The 20,209-nt window shown below is 51.7% G+C and overlaps 1 protein-coding gene across 2 annotated transcripts; it reads right to left on the reverse strand.

The window, feature by feature from the left end:
- Positions 1-172: 172 nt before the first annotated feature.
- LOC128273772 (RAC-gamma serine/threonine-protein kinase) lies at positions 173-18,558 on the reverse strand. 2 transcript variants are annotated; one of them, XM_053011811.1, is made up of 6 exons: positions 18,172-18,558; positions 6,722-7,548; positions 6,418-6,615; positions 6,198-6,349; positions 3,513-4,131; positions 173-3,434 (listed from the first exon to the last, which is right to left on the reverse strand). In XM_053011811.1, exons 2-6 carry the CDS (start codon positions 7,475-7,477, stop codon positions 3,351-3,353), a joined length of 1,809 nt encoding a protein of 602 aa, XP_052867771.1. In that variant the 5' UTR covers positions 7,478-7,548; positions 18,172-18,558; the 3' UTR covers positions 173-3,350. The 2 variants fall into 2 exon arrangements, with proteins under 2 accessions (XP_052867771.1, XP_052867769.1); XM_053011809.1 differs by having other exon boundaries at positions 6,418-6,618.
- Between the last annotated feature and the right edge of the window lie 1,651 nt (positions 18,559-20,209).

The following is a 20,209-nucleotide window of genomic DNA, read 5'->3' on the forward strand; positions in this document are numbered from 1 at the left end:
CAAACTGCGGAATGCATTTCCGCTCTGCTGGGTCGCTAACGGCACACAGGAGGAGGCCATGCAATCCGGACACCACGGGGAAAGGGGGGCGGCTGCCAACGGAGTGAACGCAGCGCATTCTTGAACGGTTACGTTTGAATAAATCGGACACAGGGTGAAATGTTTAGTGATCTGGTTTCTTCTTTTTTCATCAATCTTTTATATTAAATTTATCTATCGCTTACTAATACCGTATGACAGTATGGTGACAGACAGCAGTAGCCTACCGGGATTAGTTGTTAATCATAGTTGATTATGATGTGAACCAATGAACTCAGTGTCATGTTCTCTTATCCCTTTATTAAGCTGCGTGTGTTATGAACTTTTAGCGCAATGCAGAGGGGAAGAAGTTTACGCAATCCTTCTGTCCTCCGGATTTTGGTTTCATTTACCAACGTCCTTCTTGCTTCTAGATCCTGTCAATCTACATCATTTTTTTTTTTGCAAGGATGTAACGCAAACTAGTGTGCTCAATGCTACTGTGTACATCTGTGTGGGGCTATTGGAGGTATTAAAATGTTATCGTCCCTGTTATTGCGCGGTTCACCCGCGATAGACGTAATGATAAGAACTAAACAGGAAGTTTTTGGAAGCCGACGACATGACGCGCACAAACACACACATTTTCGACTGACAGTTACTCGCACACAACTAGTCTGTATCGAAGAAAGATGGTTGCATCGTTTCTTGTGGCCGTACTAATACCCAAAAGCAGCCCAAGCACCAATTTACAATCTCTCTCCCTATGCCGGTATGGCAATAACTCGCGCAGTTAGTAGTGATTCGGAACAAATGGATATGAATGTGTGCGTCATCGTGAGACTTCGCTGTGTTTAATAATTCAAGTTCGATAATTCATATGTAGGTAAATTACTTCAAAAAAGGAAAGCCATCCAAGAAGGCATGGTACTCTTAGCAACAACGCAATGTGCAATGGTATGCCGCTCCAAACAAGACGCCTTCGCCGCGTTTGTGGTTTACTAATATGCTTGCCATGCTACGTGAAATTGTGTACCTGCTGACCGACACACGTTTTGCTTTTCCTTCCGATGGAATTCTTCTGACACTCTGGTGGTTACTATACTCGTACGTTAACACTATGCTCCGTGTCTAATGTTGCACACAACGGTTCATTCTATGGTTTAGCTAAGGCAGTGATATTGTTCTCGCGAGTGCACCCCTTCTAATGGTACGCTTGATTCTATATGCTACTGTCGAAAAAGGAAAAAACAGAACACCCGCGGAGGTCGTGTTCCGGCAAACATACGGTTAGTCCCTTAAAATTAATCCGAACGAAATTCGAATGCTACGAAAAGGAAGCTGCTAGATGGCGCTGTCCATCCGTATAGGCAGCGTCGCCCTATAAATGACTGCAAATCAGTTTGCATAACTGAATCCCTGTGTGTTTGTAGTGATTTTTTGTCATACTTAGTTTTTAAAAATTTCTCTTCCCACACACAAAGCACGCCGTTCGTCCGCGCGGTGGCGTATTGTTCGGCACACAGGGCACTCTCCGTACAGAGCGATAGCCTCAATCTTGCTCAGTTTCGCAAAATATTCTGCGTTGCGTTACGATTGGCTCCATACCTTACGCTGGAACGCTGGGTTAAGAAGTTTAGCTCTTTAATTCGTTTGTTTAGCCCCCGCCTTTGGCTGGAATAACTTTCCACGTCCATGGGCACCATAGTTCAATGTATATTTGTCGGCATCGTGTTGTTACTGCGCCTCCTCCTCTACTAAAGTTCATTCGATAATTCTCAACCGCCTGGTATCTCAGATAGCGCAGGCTCAACTACTTACATCTATCAATTGGTAGTCTGTCTCGGCTAGTTGCTAGTGGCTACGTTACTTACAGTTAGAGTGAACAAACTTCTTTCTATCACAGCCCGGTTGCTTTCCGCGTTACTTATGCACTGTCCAACGCTTCACACACACACACACACACACAAGCACGCACGCGAAATCGCGGATACTTTCTTACTCTACTAAAGAGGGCACCCCTTACATTCTTGCTACTGTGTTCACTTACGAAACATCCTACGGTCTTCCATAGAAGCTTTGTTCGCACTTCGTATCATGTCGTTAGTTCAGTTTCACCTCTGTTAGCACTCCCGTCGATGAGTTGTTTCATCAAAAAAAAAAGAAACAAGACTACTGCGATCGCGGGGAGTGTGGTGTTATCGTCTACTTCCATTTAGTGTTTCCAAAGCGATCGCCGCACACACACCAGTATAGTAACCCTACTAATACGCGTTTAACCTTACAAACTAAAAATTGCAAAATGATTCACTTCGTATCTTCTGTTTAACGCGCAAAAGAATGTCCCTTCACCGTCGCAGGCAGAACCGTCGCTATCGTTAGAGAGTAGTAGGTAGTAGTTTGGCATTTACTGTGTTGGTTGCGGGATGCCGGTTCGATCGGGGATACTTCCGTAGTGTCTGATTTATGTGGAATTGCTGTGTGTGGTGTTAAGGTCGCATGGACGACAACTTATGCTTCTGTAAATCTGAGATCCTGTGGTTTGACTTGTTTGGCTATGGCAAAAATGTATACATATATATTGGCACGGTGGTCGATTTATACATACTACAAATATTATGTGTGTCCTGTCGGTCAGTTTCAGTGTTGATGATTGCGGGATGGTTGGTTGTGGATGGAAAGTTTCAATGACCATGAATGTTTGCTTAGCCGTAGAATCGGTGCGGTTATAGACGGATCCTCGAAGAGCCGTCAACTAACCACACCACGGAAGAATTATTGTGGAACTTTTGTTTCCTAAGCACAGTTCGCGGGTTGCCGGTAGCCTAGTGTGGCCGGCCATCGCGACTGCTGCCAAGCAGCTTCAGGCCCGCACACACCGAGCTGTAGGCTTTATAGAGCAACATATGCATACTATTACGACCGTATAACGGTGTACACGGTTCTCAGGCAGACAGGTGCCCATGCGAGGACCTTTGTCGCAAACTCTGACGATCGAGATCTCTTGCCCGCAGCAGCGCTTAGGTTCTGTGGGGCGCTCGCCGTTTCATTAGCGATCGACAGTGATCGCTGCACTCAGTGCTTTGCGTAGCAATATCGGGCTATGGAGAACGCGAATATAACACATAACGCGGTCATCTGCTTGCGGTTATACACGGTGACCCGCTGTTGTTTCTCTGCTCTTTCACTCGGTCCCTCTTCCAGCTGTGATAGTGTGGTGTTGGCGCAGCTTCATTTCAACGTTTCTTCAATTCTCATCATGCAACAACCACCACCGATGTGCAAGATGGCCGCTTTATGTTCTGTCCGCGTCACTCTCGCCATCCCGAGGCTCACTGCATCGGCGGATAGTTGCTCGACGAATGGTTCATGTAACTAGGCGTGTTCATCGTCGACGCCATGTCCTGATAGCTAAACTGTAAAACCGGGAAACGGAAGCAAAAGAAGCATAGCGTTAGCCTGGCTCGCCTCGCCTTGGCTCGCCCTTTACTTACTTCCGAAAAGTGTGGCTCCTCTTGAATCGCTCCCAGCGGTCCGTTGCTATCGGAGGGCGTTAGTGCGACGCTCTCGCCAGTGAACTCCTTGTCGAAGTAGCGCGTATCGGTATCGCTCGTTACCTGGGGCTTAAACGGTGGCGTGATACGCTTGTGCACCAGATCCGTCCAGTTGATGCTGGCGAAGAACGGGTGAGCCATAATTTCCTTGGCATCGTCCGGCCCTCCACCGAGCCGTTGCTTCGGGTTCTTCACCAGCAGTCCGCTGAGCAAGCTGCGCGCATTGACGCTGATCTGGCGCGGGAACTTGACTTCCTCCATCAGGATGAGCGTGAAGAGGATGTCATGGTCGCGGTTGTAGAACGGCAATCGCCCGCAGATCATCTCGTACATTACGACGCCCGTGCCCCACCAGTCGACCGCGTGCCCATAATCGTTGTCCTCCAGCACCTCAGGCGCCAGGTACTCGGGCGTGCCGCAGAACGTTTTCGTCGTGCGCCCATACGTGATGTCTTCCTTGCACAGCCCGAAATCGGCAATCTTGATGTGGCCATCCTTATCGAGCAGCAAGTTCTCGAGCTTCAAGTCGCGATAGATGATACCGTGCGAGTGGAGATACCTGAAACGGACACCCGAAAGGTTAATGTTGTATGAACGGGGACGCACAGGACCGATTAATGACAGGCCCTTCACATGAGGGTTCAAAAGATCCTAAAGTGATCGCTCCACGTGCCATTACTCTAGCGGGCCACAGCGATAGTGGTGTGGGGCACAGCGTGTTTGACCAATCATTGACGTCAACACACAATGACCGGAGCACGCGGGCGAAGTGCCATTTTCATGAATGAAATGTTGCTTTTTCGTCAATCCATTCACTGGCGCCCGCGAGAACCGCCCAAACAAACACCGTTTGACGCAGAGCAGAGTTCGTCGACGCAAACGAGGCACTTGTGGAAGGTTGGTAAATAGTGGTTTACAGAGTGTGCTCGAAATAACTTTAACACCACACCAACGGGAACCAACCCACCACAAGGCTACGCGCCATTCCAGAACCACAATTTCGTCGCGCTCGCGCGCTAGAAGCGATCTGAATGGACTTGAACCGCGTTCATAGTAAACTCCTGTGCGCACCTCCGTCATAAGCAGCACCCCACACGTGCGGCGTTTGGCAGTGTAATTGCACACAAATCCTTAGCCGATTATAATCAAATATTTGCGCCTCACCTCATACCATACCATACCAAGGTGGCCGCTAGACAAATACGGCACTAGGCAAACACCAGGTTAGAAGAAACGCTAACATTGTGCTAACGTTGGTGTGGCATAACCCGATCTTCTTACTTTCTCACATGAAGGTTTGAGAGAAAACGTCGTTTATTGTAAGAAGTAAAATTTCATCAAATTCTAGTTGCTTCATTGTTTTGAGTTCACATAAAACGAGGCACCATCATACTCCTCTACTGCCTGCAAAGCTCGGGAATCCAAAACCGGTCGCAGCGCCGATAGGAACCATCATCTGTGGCCTCGAGAGCTGGATGGGGGTCTGTGACAGGTTTACGACACATGTGCCTGCCGCAACCTTCTCTTCCAAACAATCGATCATAAAAATATGATCACCAGGAAAACCCAGGGTTTGAAGGTTGGATGGCGCTCACGCTTGCATTTTTTGCGACAAACAGTCAACTCACCAATCGCGGCGGCGGCTTACACTGTTGCGCGCGCACAACAGTGTTAGCTTGCGCGCAAACCCGCGGGTCGCACCCCTGTGTGCGGGTTTTCCCAAACATTACACACCACGTGTCTATCCGCCGCCGCCACACTTGACCGCCCTCCTGTTTCATCTGTTCGATTCCGCGCTCTCTCTCCGGTGCTCTCCTGGAACCTGAAAAGCACATAAACAACACTTCACAGGGAGGCCCCGGTGGCGCCGGTGGTGATGGTTTCAGCGATAATGATTGTGCAACGCCCATGTGCGCCCCTCAACAAACACGGGGACTCTCTCTCGCTCTCTCCGCGCTGCGGGTGGAACAGCGGGGGCAGTACAAAACGTGCCAAAGTGTCGAAAGCGACAAAAACAACGTCCACCGTAGCCCTTCACAGCCTTCACAGTGCGCGCTGACTACTCCCTCCTAGTGAAGTAGTTGTTATTGATGAACGACGCGGCTAAATACCGGATCGACCCGGTAAAACGGGTGATTGTACACCGGGGGATTAGGCAACTGGAGCCCAATACATCGCCGGCGATAAACCAGGTGCGAAAGGGAGTAGCGCGCGTTGAAAACGCTGGTCGCTTTGAAAGCTGCAAGCTATTTTTATTCGTCATGGTCATTACCACCAGAGCAGCGAGAGCCCGCACACGTTCCCGTTTAGCCTCCACACAATTTACTACGCGTCGTACGTACGCGTTTAAATACGTTTTGTTTTTACCATTTCTGCTGATATTGCATAACAGTGGCGAGAATGCAGAAGCATACACACATCTACATCGAAGCTAATCAGCGAAGAGGTTATCGTACTTGTGGCTGCCGGGGGCCACGGCACTCCGCGCGGCGATCGCCATAAAAACTAAAAAGGAAATTTGTGTCCGTGTCTTCCAGTAAGCAAAACAAGACCATGTGCTTAATCGACCTTTGATAGGCGTCGTACGACGGAAAGTATACCCCTGGCCCCCTGACCAACACTCACCCCAGGGCGGAGATGATTTCCGCGGCGTAGAAACGGGTGCGATCCTCCGGAAAGATGCGTTCGCGGCTCAGGTGGAAGAACAGCTCGCCCCCGTTCACGTACTGCATCACGAAGCAGAGCCGATCGACGGTTTGGAACGAGTATTTCAGTGACTAGAAAGCGAAAGGTACCATGCGTCAATAAAATTCGTCAGCATTCAATCATCGCGCCGGTTGCTTACTATGAGGAACGGGTGGTTGGTTGTTTTCAGGACGCGATTCTCGGCCATCGTGTGCGCCACCTCGTCCTTCTGGATGATCACGTCCTTCTTGAGGATCTTGATCGCGTACAGCTTGGCGCTGCTCTTTTCGCGACACAAAATCACCTTCCCGAACGTGCCCTTGCCGAGCACCTTGAGGAACTCGAAGTTTTCCAACGTCTGCTGGCACCGCCGAGAAGGGAGAGAAGAATGGCGCGGAAGAAAGTTAGTTCCAATGCACCTCCGCCCCCTTCATCAGGTTCTCCCTTCTTGTTGTGACACTTACGACTTTCATTTTTCCACTAATCTTATCGGTGGCCGTTCCGTACACGGGAATCTTTTCGCTCAGCAGCTCATCCTCGGCAATCGAACCCATCTCGCAGTCCTCGTCCGACGGCATGGGTGGCGGTGCCGTCTGGTAGACCTCCTCTTCGTTCAACCGATTCGCCACCCGGCGGATGGCGTCCACCCAGTCCTTGCGCTCCCCGTCGTCGTCCACGTGGAACATCCGCTCGATCACCGTTGTCCACTGGAGCCCGCGAATGATGAATGTGAACGGCCGGGGCCGGTCGATCGACATGATCTGGCAGCCGCGCACGGTGAAGTTGTTCGACGGTTCCGTCAGGCAGCTCGCCTCCGGGCGCGTCTTGTACCCCACCAGGGTGCCGTCCGTCCGCAGGACGAAGTAGCGCGAGCGCCAGTTTTTGATGTGTTCACCGCGCTTGTACAGCCAACCTTCCTTCACGATCGTCGACGTCGAGTCCGGCATCACCGACGAGGAGTTGTTGGTCTGCACGGAGGAGATACTCGCCGTCGACGCCGACACCGAGATGGTGTTGCTGGTCTGTTGTTGTTGTTGCTGTTGCTGCTGTTGCTGCTGCGAGGTGGTGTTCTGTGACAGCGGAAGCGATGCCGCCGGATGTGAAATGGGAGACGACGCCGGCATGGCCGCCATCGCCGTCGTCATCGCGAGTGGCGCCGATTTCAACGACGACGTGGGGATCGCGATCGTCGGCGCAGTTTGTGCCATTTGGGAAGACATCGTCGCTTACGCGGTGCGCTGTCGCTGCAAAATCGTTCCGTTCACGCACGCCCCGATAAGCTGAGGGGTAGCTGGAGTGGGGAACAGAGAGAAGAAGAAAACCTGTTATTGGTAAACAGAGTGATGGAGGAATTGGCAAACACGCTATGACGACATCACTCGCCGCCGCCGCCCCCAGGCCAACACAGTTGAGCGGAACTGAAAACATTAAATATGAATGACGCATTTCTGCGGTGCATTACCCGGGGTTCGAAGGGGGCCGTCCGCGACAAAAACAGCGCCCACGGAACTAGCAACACTATTGCTCAACCGGGCGGTGTGTGACTAACACCACCACCGCGCCAATCGATTTGTCGGCTCAGCGAATGTCGATGAAAAATCCTCCGGGCTCGCTGGCCATGATACATTCCCCCAGAGCAAGGGGCGACAATTTCAACAAACATACGCCAATCGACCGGCCCCGCCCGGTGGAGTTACCTTAGCGAAGCGGTCTTAATTTGCAACACAAACATCATTCACCATCAGCGTGTCATCATGGTGCCACGCGCGCGCGTCTTTTCGATGACGCTACACGCAGCACCAAACAATGGCCGAGATGGCGCCCCACCCGGGTTGATAAATTTTTGCTTTATCTCAACCCAAAACGTGCTAGTCAGCAGCGACAGGGAACGAGCGCACGTTAAGCGCATGGATCCCTAGTCACTGCGCCACACTGATCACGCTGTTGCTGTTGCGCAAATTTGTTGCGACTCGTTATCGCTTCACCGCCCAAAGCGCCCGATAAAAACAATCGGCGGCCGTCTGGAGCGCATTCCTCTTATCGAGGAGAGTCCAGCGCGGGCGCCAAATCTGCCCCCCACGATGTGATGTCACCGTGTCCAGCATGGGATTTTAAGTACGCTTGCATCAGGCGAACGATCACGATTTGAGAAGATCGCTGCGCCACACCCTTCTCTCTCGACGATCGCAGGTCCTTTGCCGGAACGAACACCAACCAACGGGGCCCAATGCTAGGAGCCTATCTCTCTCTCTCTCTCGCGATTACGATTGTGTGCTAATCTTCACTCGCCGCATTGGTATTTTATGGCTCACTTGGAAATCGCCAGCACGACTCCTCGGGCTTCCGATCTGGGGCGGGCGCTACAACTACATTAAAACACACCTCTTCGCGAGGGATACTGGAAACGACGGGCTCATCGAACCCGCCGCAGCGTCGCCGTCGGTGGCGGTCAAGTTCAGGTTCAGAGTTTTGTGCGCCTATTAGGCCGCCGCCGTTGGACGGAACCAACTACTGCGCAGTACAGAAATATTTGATCGTCACGCTGGCCGACTCACGGAACTCTTCCTCGCGCTCACTCTGCGTGCGCTGGGTGTGTGTGGGGTTCGGCCGCTTATGCCGCTGACCTTCTCGCGCCTCCTCACCCCGAAAGACACACCGTCCGTTCCGGCCCGGTTTTGCTCCTTAGACACCCCCGGGGGAGTAAGTTCGACGAACCGACGACCATTAAAAAGTCGATCATTTGGGGCGAGGCCGCGATGTGCGTTTTTTGGGGCGGAGGGGAGAGGCGCGGACATTTTAGATTCGAAGAATTTTGTTGTAAAATCGCGAGCGCGCTGTGCGTGTGCGCCGGTCCTAACGCTCGGGGGGCTTTGCGCAGTATCGAAAGCGAATCCGGCTCTAATCCCTCTGTGCGTTAGCTACCGTGGGGATTGTTGAGCGGATCCAGCTTCGGTCTCGTGTTTCCTCAAACGGACATGAACATCATCTTTAAAATCCGGTTGAAACGGAGGACATGCCTGTCTTCGAAAATAATCAAATAATCGGCAGGTTGGTAGTCATCGCTCAGGAGCTAAAGATCGACCATGAAACAGTTTTGAGCCATTAGCGCAAAGCTAAACTCAAAAAGGAGGCCCGATGTTTGGGCGCCACGCAAATTAACACCCCGAAAAATGATGGATCGAATTTCTATCTGCGAAACACCTTGGTCAAACCGGATGAAATCGGCCCATTTCTTCAACAGACGGTGTCTGAGGCCGAGAAATGGGTCACGTACGACAATATTGGGCGAAAACGATCGTGGTAAAAGCGTGCTGAAGCAGCTCAAACGGTGGCCAACCCGGGACTAGCGGGTAGGAAGGTTTTATTGTGTATTTGGTGGGATATGAGAGGAATCATTTATTATAAGATCTCTACTGTCCACAACGGGACCGTTTCATATAGCGTTTAACCAGAACGGCCCGGATTGGCTAACAGAGAACAGCTGGTGTGTTCCATTAGGACGACGCAATACTACACACGTCTGTAGTAACTCGTCAAAAATTCCCGCCGCTTGGTTGGGAAGCTTTAATGCACTCAGCATACAGTCCGGACCTGGCACCAAGCGCTTACCACCTTTTTCTCACATCACAGAGCTGAGTCACAAGAAATTGGGACCAAGAAAAGATTGTGAAAATCGATCGTTAGAGTTTTTCGACAATAAGAATCAAGACTTCTATGAAATAGGCATTATAAAGCTACCTTTAAAATGGCAAATCGGAAACATCTTAAATAAAGTGTAGAATTTAACGCAAAAATAATGGCAAATCTGATGAGAGACATTCATGGAAAATGGAAAATTTATGATCGCATTTTCAGACGATCAAAACAAGTGTTTCACTTTATTACCAACTGAATATTTATTGAGGTGCCTCCTTTCCGCGGCAAACATAAATTAAGTGAAGATTCATGTTGTGACCGCCCCTCCCCAGCTGTCCATTAAGTTCATACATGGCACATGGGGCAAGCCTTTAGGAGGCACTGACTGGTCCTGGGAACCTGTAGAAATGAGCCCAAGGTAGACGCCCAGAAGTTGGGATCCATCTTGGGTTTCTTCGGGAGAGCTCTACTCCTTCTGTCTCGAGAGAACGCCGAAAATCGATAAAATCGAGCGCAGCGCGCAAAAAAGGCGTGATATAACCTGGGCTGGGAAGGCTGGGAAGGCTGGGAATTGTGTGACCTCATTTCCGACGACGCCATCATCATGCACCGTAAATTCATTCAATTCAGCCCAAGAAACAGCCCAGCAAAACTCGCGACTGGAGCTGGCAGATTCTGCGCGCGAATGCACCACACCATTCCGGCCGTCCCGTGGTGCATCACGACACACCCAACACACGCGAGGGTCTCTCCAGTCGTGGGAGGAATGATGTTGCACTTTTGCCGTTTTATTTGCCCACGAGATGCTGTGTGTGTGTGGCGGGGCCGCCGATACGCTGGTTGCGACCGGCCTGTAGTAGTAGTGGACACGGTGTTTCATTCATTCATTAGCGAGAGCGTAAAGTTTTCACCCTTTGTTGTCCCGGAAAACTTCGTTCCAGTCAATAATCCGTGGCCGGGCGGCGGTACTGCTCATGCCATTTATTTCGCTCTCACTCACTCACTCGCTCGCGGAACCTTTGCCATTCGCACAGAAAAACGGACGCCAAAGCATAATCTTTCCCATAGCTTAGCCCCCGGGCGGGATTATGGCGACGTCGGATGAAAAGGATGTGCCGCAGCAGGGTGGGGCGCATAAGGAGCCCTGCGTGCCATCCCCATCAAGGGCGAAGTTGTCTGTGGAACTCGAAACGCGAAGGCAAGAATTGCAGCCAAGCCGAACCAGGCCAGAGCGACACAACCCGAACCACACCCAACAACGGATCGACACAAAACCTGACCTAACCGCAGATACGCAGAGAGACAGCGCAGACACGGAGAGGCACGGGAAGGAGAGGGCTAGGGCTTCGTCATTCTCGCTCCCGGCCCCTCCCAAGCGTATCCCCACCACATTGACGATGATGCTGCCGACGCGAGAGACGGATGAATGACAACATCCGGCCCGGCACACATGGAGTGTGCGAAAAATTGCGGTGACCAGAAAACGGTGGAAACGGTCTTCAACCAGATAGGACCAGATAGATATGAACTTCCAGAAGTTACGTCAACCAGCAGTTAGGGTTGACACATCGTAGTGCCGCCTAAAAAATGGCCACATACCACGGCGACGCAGTAAAAAAAGGCAACGTTGCTAAAGGCCCTACAAAGTGGTGGCTTTCCATATTAACTCTGTATGAAAATGACGTTCCGGAAAATAACAGCGCATTTACAAGAAACCGAATGAAGTTGCCGTTGTGTTGTGTGTGGCGTTAGTTGTTTACTAACGGCAAGTTGGGGCGAGTTGATGCTGACTTTAAACACACCCCCGGGAAAGTAATGGGATTTTAATGAGTTTGGCGGCCACGGAAGGTGCCGAAGGTTCCACCGTCTTTACACACACACCTCCACCGATGGGCTGCTGCTGTGGGGGTCTCTCCCGGATTGGGCTAGGTCAGAGCTCGGCACACAAGAGCCCCGCGTTCCCGATTCCCACGTGTTTCGCGTTCTTTTGCGGTGAAGCTCGACCATGCGCAACACACCACACAACCACGACGACGACGATGGAAGCGAGCGAAGAAACTTCTCGAAGTATCTTTCGAGAAGCTTTTCCGGTGTGTGCCAAGCCAAGGGGGGCGCGACGTCTAAGAAACTGCATCTGCGCCATACGCTGAAGACAACGCGAGATGCACCCAGCCGTCGAGGGACAGCAGCGAAGTCGTGTGTTCTCCAGGAAAACTAAGCTATTTATAGGCCCCCGCGGCCCGTGGCTAGGGTACGATGATAGCGACAGGATTCATTTGTGGCCGCAGCCGTGCTGGAGTTCGTGCGGCGAGTGATGAAATCTGGGCACGGATTAAATTAATTTCGCTTTTTTAACTCTCCAATAGAATACTAACAAATGCAGGATAACCGGCAACATGTTTCATCACCCTTTTCGAAGGACACCCAATCGAACGCCGCTTGCCGTCCAATTTATCTGATTAGCGATAGGGGAAACTACGATTTAGGACCATCTCTAACACACATTAAATACAGTCCGGCCCGCTTGCATCAACCCCAATTAAGCCCACTCAATGTCTTAATTCAATTCCGACTCCAATAAACACACGCGGTCACGCTGCGCCGGATCCAGCCCCCCCCCCGCTCGGCTAATTGGCACGGCGATAATTACAGTCGAAGGAAGATGTAGGGGATCTAAAGGGCAAACCAAATCGCACCCTTATCGCTTCGTGAGCATACTACTGAACGCGGCTTTCCTCTTTTGCAAGCGAAAACAACTGCAACCAACGGCACGCCACGGAGTGATAAGAGCGCACACCGCAGAGTCCAGTCCACATCGATGATGATGCGCCATAACGCCGGGCCCTTGGCGCTAACCGTGCGCCCTCTGCGCGGCACGCGGCACGTGTTGAACACGGTTTCCTTAGGCGGTCAGAAGTGGCCAAGCTACGATCACGTGGAGCACACACGTCATCGAGCACAACGAAGAAGCTCTGCAAGTCCTAAAGATTTTTGCGCCAAAAGACAATATCAGTAAAAGGTTCATCAGTCCATTAGGGCCTCAAAAACATACCGCCCAATGCCCGATCGCCACCTGGTGGAGTATCATTCCCAACAGCGAACCGACAAGTTCCGAGAAAGTTGTACCTCGTATCGGGGCCGCGGCCGCCCTCGTGGGAAACTATTTTCACCGGGCGCCGGCGCCAGCTCTGATAGCGCAAACAACAATTTCGGTACACGCTGGAACTGCGCAGTCAAAAAAAAGCGCTGTTCTGGGAAAGACGATCGGGCGTGCGGCGCCGCCAGACAGTATTCCTGGTAAACTGATCACCTTCGCCACACACGCGCCACGATCGTGAGAAGTCAGAGCCGCCGCCGCGCGTTGCAACGGCCCCCGCGCACGATGCAGCAACAATGTTGCCGGTGGAAGGGAAATTGCGAAACGCGGGAGGCGAACCGAAGTGTGGCGCTCTTATCGCTGCAACAGCGGCGAAAAGAAGGAGGCGCGGAGGCCCATCAGGGCGGGCGCGTCAAAACAACACACTTCACTTTTTGTGCGGAGCGGCGTCGGAAGGCGCGTTTTGTGCCGACGACGAGGACAGGTGGCGCTAATCGGAGGCCGGGTCGTCAGTGCGGCGGGTGATTGTAAACACGCACCACCCGCCGGTGGTCGATCGATGTCAAATAATAACCTGGCCGAAGAGCCGCCTCCGAAATCAAACGACGGGGAGCAGCGGCAGCCGCCGGCACCGCGTGGTGATTGCGAAGCAATAACAACACTCCCGAATCGGACGGAAGTCCTATTTCGGGCCACAAAAATGGTGGTTAGGTACCCCCCGAGACAGAGGGGTCATCATCATGTTGGACCGTGTCGTAAAAACAACGGTTTCCACGCCGGATGTTGCAATCAGCAACTGATACCGGGATGGACGCACGATCGCTACGCGAGAGTTCTTCGAAAGTGGTGGAATGGTGAAAGTGTCTGAAAACAAATGGAAATGGTACTCGACACTTGACAAGATCGCCCCGCGTACGCCGAAGGTGTGTTACACGGTTGGGCGGGAGGTGGCCGACGCTGGCTTTATCTTGTTCTGATTCTCGGAATCAGGCTGAGGCCATCATCGTAGCGCATGCAGCGGTTGTGCGATAAAAAATGGGCGCGCAGAAATGATAAATGTTTGAATTTACACACATTTCAAAGTTCCAAACATTGTGGCGTGTTTTTTTTTTCTTTGATAACACACGACGACGACGACGACGCCAAACGGTAACGATGTTTTTCATTTCCTTCACAAACAGGAAACGGAACGAAACAAACTTTAGGTTGCTGTTGTCCGCGTTGCGCTATTATCGCGGAATTCTCAGAAGAAGACAACAACGGTCTAGAGCTTGGGACGATGATGGTCCGACGGGAATCGCCGTTGGCTTTTGGATGAGGATGTGACGTGTGTTGCACAAAAATGCAGCAGGTCGGAGCAAGTCTTATGGTGGTTCTTTTGAAGGAATACAGTCCCCAACAAAGTTTGTGGCATTTGTTACGGCTTTTTTTGTTGCATCGGAAGGTTCGAGATCGTTTTATGAGCCACGGATTGTGTATTTAGTCAACTGGCTAATACAATGCTAATCAAACACCGGCACGGCCAACTGAACGTCACTCGCGCTTAGCTTCCGTGCGTCACACCACGTGCTGTTGTCAGCAACAACATAGCCTAAAATGTGTTGCGAAAATCTGTTCAATACATGATCGCTGCCTTCGAGGGGGCGCAGTTGGATATTTACCGCTCTCCGTTACTTTATGCTCCATTTTGTCTTGATTCGAATAATTTGCAGACGAGGACGGACTTGAGCAAAAAAGACGGCGCCTAGATTCGCTGCAACAACAAAAAAATTTGGCTCAGTTCGAATAGAAATAAACAGCGCCGTCACCCGCGCCGTGTGTGAGCGCGCGGTCCGCTGGTCCGCCGACTTCTCGGAAGCAGGATCCCCACCGCTCCGACACACCACTGGTCTCAACCCGAATCGCGCGTCTGCCCACGTCAAACCGATGATCGAGGATAGTTTTGTGAGGTTCAAAGGATCACAAGGGTCTGCGCGCGCTGCCGGCGAAAGGGAGCGTGGCGGCGTCGCAGGTCTGACGCGGCGACGGCGGATGGCAAGCGCCAAAATTAGAAGCCGCCGAAAACATTCTCAGACACCGGGGCCCGCACCCGATCCGCTCGGTGTCCGCGCGCACCCCTCACCAACCGGTTCGTGGTTCGTCGGACTGTTTATTCTCGCGAATGTTGTTTTCGCGTATGCTTCGGGGCCACCCACCACCACCACAACCACACACCACCGACGGGATCTTGGGAGCGTCGCTAGGTCGCGGCTGCTGCTGCCGCCGCCGTAACCGATCTGTGGATCTGTGTTATTTCCGCAGCAATGCAGCAAACCGGCGGAACCTGGTGCTGGTGGTGGGGCGAAGGCGCACGGACTTGTATCGCGCTATTTAGGTCCCGTCGCCGTCGTCTTTGGGCGAGACACATTCAACCGTCCTTTTTTTCTTTCGCACCACGAATCTAACACATCGGGACCCCGTGAGCCGACTACAAAGAAAAGCTGCTCCCGAGAGCTCTCATTGTCGTCGTCCTCGGCCATCGGTTCTTGTTTCTTCTTGGACAGTGTTTTATTATTTTTTTTTGTGTTGACAAACACAAACACGGCGGTTCCTAAGCGCGCACACCGTCCTGTGTTCGATCCGAAAGCGTCCGTCTCGTTTTGGTTGGTTTGTTTTCGGCGCTCTGTCGGATAAAGCACAATGGAGTGAAAAAAAGCGTTCCTTAATCATACCCACTACTCATCCGGACATAGGCGGACGGCAGCAGGATCAGGTTCGACCGCCGGCGTTCCCGCCATGTCTGGGTCACTTCCTGTACCGCCGACGGGTGACATTTCTTGCGCGACGCGAGCGAATTTCTTTAGGACTTTTTTAGGCCCAAATTGCTTCGCACTACGCTCTGTGTGTGTGGTCTACTGGTCGTCACAAGGACCGCGTCGCGTCATCGATCACCGCCGGCGAGAGGGCACGAGGATCAGAAGCGCGGCGTCCGCAACGAAAGGGAGGTTATTTTATTTTAACTTTTCGTTTGTTTACGCGTGCCACGTAACTCGCGGCGAATGCAATAATGTTGAGTCTCTCGGGTGGAGTGGCTCACCCTCTCTCACCGAAGGAGGTCATCCCCCTGGCCCTCCGCCTTACACAGAATGACCTCGCGCGGCGGCACGATCTTCGACCGCGTCGTCTGGCGGCGTATTTCGCCTTCGACTCCACACACTCCGCCGCCGCCGGGACGTTTGTGTTGGGTTGGTGGTACTCGATCGTTTTTTAAAGGAAAGACACAAAACAACACACGCTCGCAGACTGAGTTCTTTCGGGGCATCGCTCTTGTTTAGGGTCTTGTCACCTCTTGTCTGCGCGCAACTCTTGTTGCTAAGCCAAAATAAACCCCACTTTTTGTTGAGGTTTGGTTTTCGGTCACAAATTGTTTCGAACGGAAGGTTTATTTGAAGGAATGGTATTTGAATGGATGGTCTCGTCTCACTATCGATCGCACCGATCATGCAGAACGAAGTACACGTCCAAATAAAAGTAAACTCACCAGGAAAAATCCACAAAATCGTTTTGAATGATCGAAAAAGGATATTGCGTGAGTTAACTGACATTGTAAAGATATGGAAAGAAAATGTAGGATAAATCGTTCTACAAAGGAGGTGTTGAAATGTTACAGTGGCACTGAAACTACTTTGTGGCTCTTGATGATCGCAGATGATGATCGTTTTGTTTTTCATTAGGGAAAATTGGAGTGTAGTCCACCGTTGGTGACAATAACTGTTTATGAACCGTTACAATGTTCCGGTAACGGGTTGAGCAACCCACGATCTCCTACCGATCTGTCTCTACCAATTCACGGGGAGCTTGATTCTGACGCATGGCTAATGGACGATTGCGTCAGAGATACAACTGCGTTCCGTTTTGGGAGGTACCAAGCAAATTGCGTAAATTCGCATGCCTTCTTATGGTCTCGATAATGGAGAGATAGTTACGTCCCTATTGGTTTTGTGTCCCCCAAAGCCGCTGTGCGTGAGCCTTTCTCGCCTAAATTAATAGCGCCACATCGCGCTTCATCGTAGCAGGCGTATTATCGATTAGCATAATTAAGCCACATCCTTTACTGTTTATCGTCCGCTTCTCGTACACGGTCTGGTGGCGCGCGCGATCTCGCCGTATTCAGTGGCGCCAAAGGTATGAGCCAGGTGTATGTGCCACGATGCTTGCACAACATGGTCCCCCTCCGATAAGAGCCTGCTCCAAGGGAGGAAAGCCTTTGCAAAGCCTCCACACTCCATCCAGCAACGCAACGAACCATAACAAAGTTGAACAGAGCCGGGCGCCAAAATCCCGTCCAACAAGGGACTGAGCGTGCGCCAGGCACCGCGCACGAATGCTTGAAAGAATAAGAACAAGGTAACAGTGCTGAGCGCAAATGAAACGGAAACGGATTGGTTATGCCGCATCCAAGGCCACCGGTGGCGGCCAACCGGCCTCGATCCCCGCGAGATGTTCTTTCGCTTCTCTTTCTCTTTGCTTTGCCGTCTTGCGACCAGCTATCATCGACTAAGGCGCTATGTTGTGGTGTGGCCCATCGTCCACAAACAAGATCTTGGCCCCCCCCAAAAAACCAGTACCGCGCACTGCGGGAGTCATTGGCCTTTAGCAGAGCAACCACAAAAAGAAGAGCCGAAAACAGAGGGCACACGCGGTATGTATGTTGCGTACCGATCTGGACGCATCCCCTACAGGAGGGAGGGCGCTTACAGCAGCAGCAGCAGCAACGTCGACAGACAATCCGGGGTCCATTTTTCCACATTTCACGGTCAACGAACTTTGGCGTCGGACGGATAATTTTGGCTTTGGGAGCAGTTACTTGGACGGCGGACCTTGAGCGTTGCGTTCTACCGCTCACTGTGCTTACCTACAACAAATCAAGTAGTCATTTGTGAAAATCAACCAATAGATGGTGAGATCAAGTTGAGTCTCGTGCCATTTAAACGATTCGCGCGGAGATTGTAAGTGATTATGGAACGAAACATTCCATTGCTTTGTTTCGCAGTTGATCTTCCAGGAAGGCCACCCGTTGAAAATCAACCACAAGAGAATAACCGGAACAAACAGAAATCCATCTTCTCGTTAATGCTGCCGAGCGCCCCCTGTCGGCGTTTCCTTTTTTATCCTTACTTTAGATTGATTTTCTTCACCTACCTTCACAAAATGTGTAGAGCAGAGTCACTTCCGGCACTCGTCAGCCGAGATCCTTGTACAAAAGCCGCTACTGCGTCTGTGTTGGGGCAGTCCTGCTGCCGTCACTACCACCACCGGTTAGTGAGCGTATTTTCTCTTAATATTCCACAGGCTTCCTCGATTGTTTCTCGTGTTCGACGTGGGTTTCTGGTGCTTTTAGCTCCTTACCAAAGGATTTGTATCAGCTCACTCACACACGCACTTTTATACAGACAGCGCGAATTTCTTTGCCAATTCGCGCGGATCGCTTAGGCAACTTTTGAGAGCTGCTTTCGAATTTCGTTTCGTTGCACTTTTTCACGGACTGCTCTGCTGCACCTAGATGCGGTGCGGGGCTACAACCCTGTTCCCACTTGCTCTCTGCGACTGTCGGTGCAGCAGACACTTTCTTGCTGCGGACGGCCTCTTGTTTTTGGGGGTTCCAGAGACGACAACGAGATCACAACACTAAGCACACCGCAAACGCAGACACAACTGGCTGCAGTCGAAACGAGAGGTCTGTCCTGCGGGATTTCGTTATTCCTGCAAGTAGATCGTGGAAAAAAACGAAACAAATAAGCAATTGCATCACAGAGCCCGTGTTTGGCGATTGTTGCGTTTTGAACCGGATGTCGTTTCATCTCGCTACTATTCGTCGCAATAGCCGCCGCATCCTACGTGTTGGTTTTCTGCCTCCACACGAGTGTGATTGGGGTGTGGATGTGTGTATGTGCGCTATTCGGTCTGGTTCGTCTTTTCAACCAGACCATCTTAACAATTTGTGCTTTTTTATGCTCCTCTCGACCGATTCTTTTCTGTGCTGCTATTACCTGCCGCTACTGCCGCCGCTGGTTGGGTTTTCAGCCCTTCGCTCAAGCCCTTTTTTCTACCTTTTACGAGTGGTGGCAGTCTGGCAGTCTTAACCGCATTGCCGTTCACCGCCCCATGTCCCCCCGCCCTATGGATTGGCCGTCGGCCGTCTGCTGTCTGGCGTTTTGTGCTGTTTCATCACGCAACATACACGCACACATGGACCATCATCCTGTGTGTGTGCGCGGCGACACGCACTCTCGGCGCATTACGTGTGGGCAAGGAACCGATCGAAGAAAAAGAATAATACTCAGCCTGCTTATGCTTATCGAAATACGGTGTCTCGTCCGGAGAATGTTATGCTACTGGTCGCCAATCGTGATGGTAGTGGTGCGATGCTACTACACTACACTACCACCACCAGCATTGGGCGCGATGGCTGAGATGCAAAAACCGTGATTACTACACTGCCGTCTGCGGCGACTCCATGGCGGCCGCTGTCTGGCGCTAGAGATGTTGTGCTTTCGTTCCAGTGGAACCATCCCGAAAGCAACAGCAACAAAAGCCCTATCCCTTGGTCCACAACGCGCTAAAACACGGCCCGATGGCGGCGACTGGCTGACCGTTGACCTACGCACAAGCTACCGAATATTTCATCATCACGGCCTACTTGCCAGACGCGACTTGTCAAACCGAGCACCGCGTGCCTCCTCTGTCTTCTCATTCGCTCCCTTGCTTCTGCTCCATTTTCTTCTCGCTTCGGTCCCTAGGGCGTGTGAGTGCGTGCGTGCGTGTGTATCGATCTCTCACTGCGTACATTATTTCCGCTCACAAAGTCCACCACCGCCGCTGTATGTCTCACCATTGGGGCTTCTTGTTTTGCTTTGGGCCTAAATATGCTTTGCCGAGCATTGTTTGGCTGTTGGTGTCTATTTTTCGCAACCGTTTCAGTGCACGAACATTCCCCAAAACCCCAGCGGCTATGGCGCTTCGCTTTTCGTCACGGCCACGGCGCAAAACAAAACGACGAGGAGGCGAAGAACACTCGCTTACGTAGCAATAGAGCAAGCGGCTATGGCGAGCGACGGTGGTGCGAGCGAGAGCGACCGAGAGCGGCCGTACAACAAATGGGCCGAAGAAAAACAACGCAAATCAACGCAGCACAATGTAACGGTTTTACTGTTTCGCTGAACCAGATCAGCATCTTCGG

The sequence above is a fragment of the Anopheles cruzii genome, chromosome 3 (assembly GCF_943734635.1).
Source record: "Anopheles cruzii chromosome 3, idAnoCruzAS_RS32_06, whole genome shotgun sequence".
Taxonomy (NCBI): Eukaryota; Metazoa; Arthropoda; class Insecta; order Diptera; family Culicidae; genus Anopheles; species Anopheles cruzii.

Bases quoted from the DNA above. Each gene is read 5' to 3' on its own strand.
- LOC128273772 (XM_053011809.1), bottom strand. From the start codon at position 7,477: ATGTCTTCCCAAATGGCACAAACTGCGCCGACGATCGCGATCCCCACG. The intron at 6,619-6,721 runs GTAAGTGTCACA...CGGCGGTGCCAG, and splicing joins TTAGTGGAAAAATGAAAGTC to CAGACGTTGGAAAACTTCGA. The intron at 3,435-3,512 runs GTAAGTAAAGGG...CCGGTTTTACAG, and splicing joins AGGAGCCACACTTTTCGGAA to TTTAGCTATCAGGACATGGC.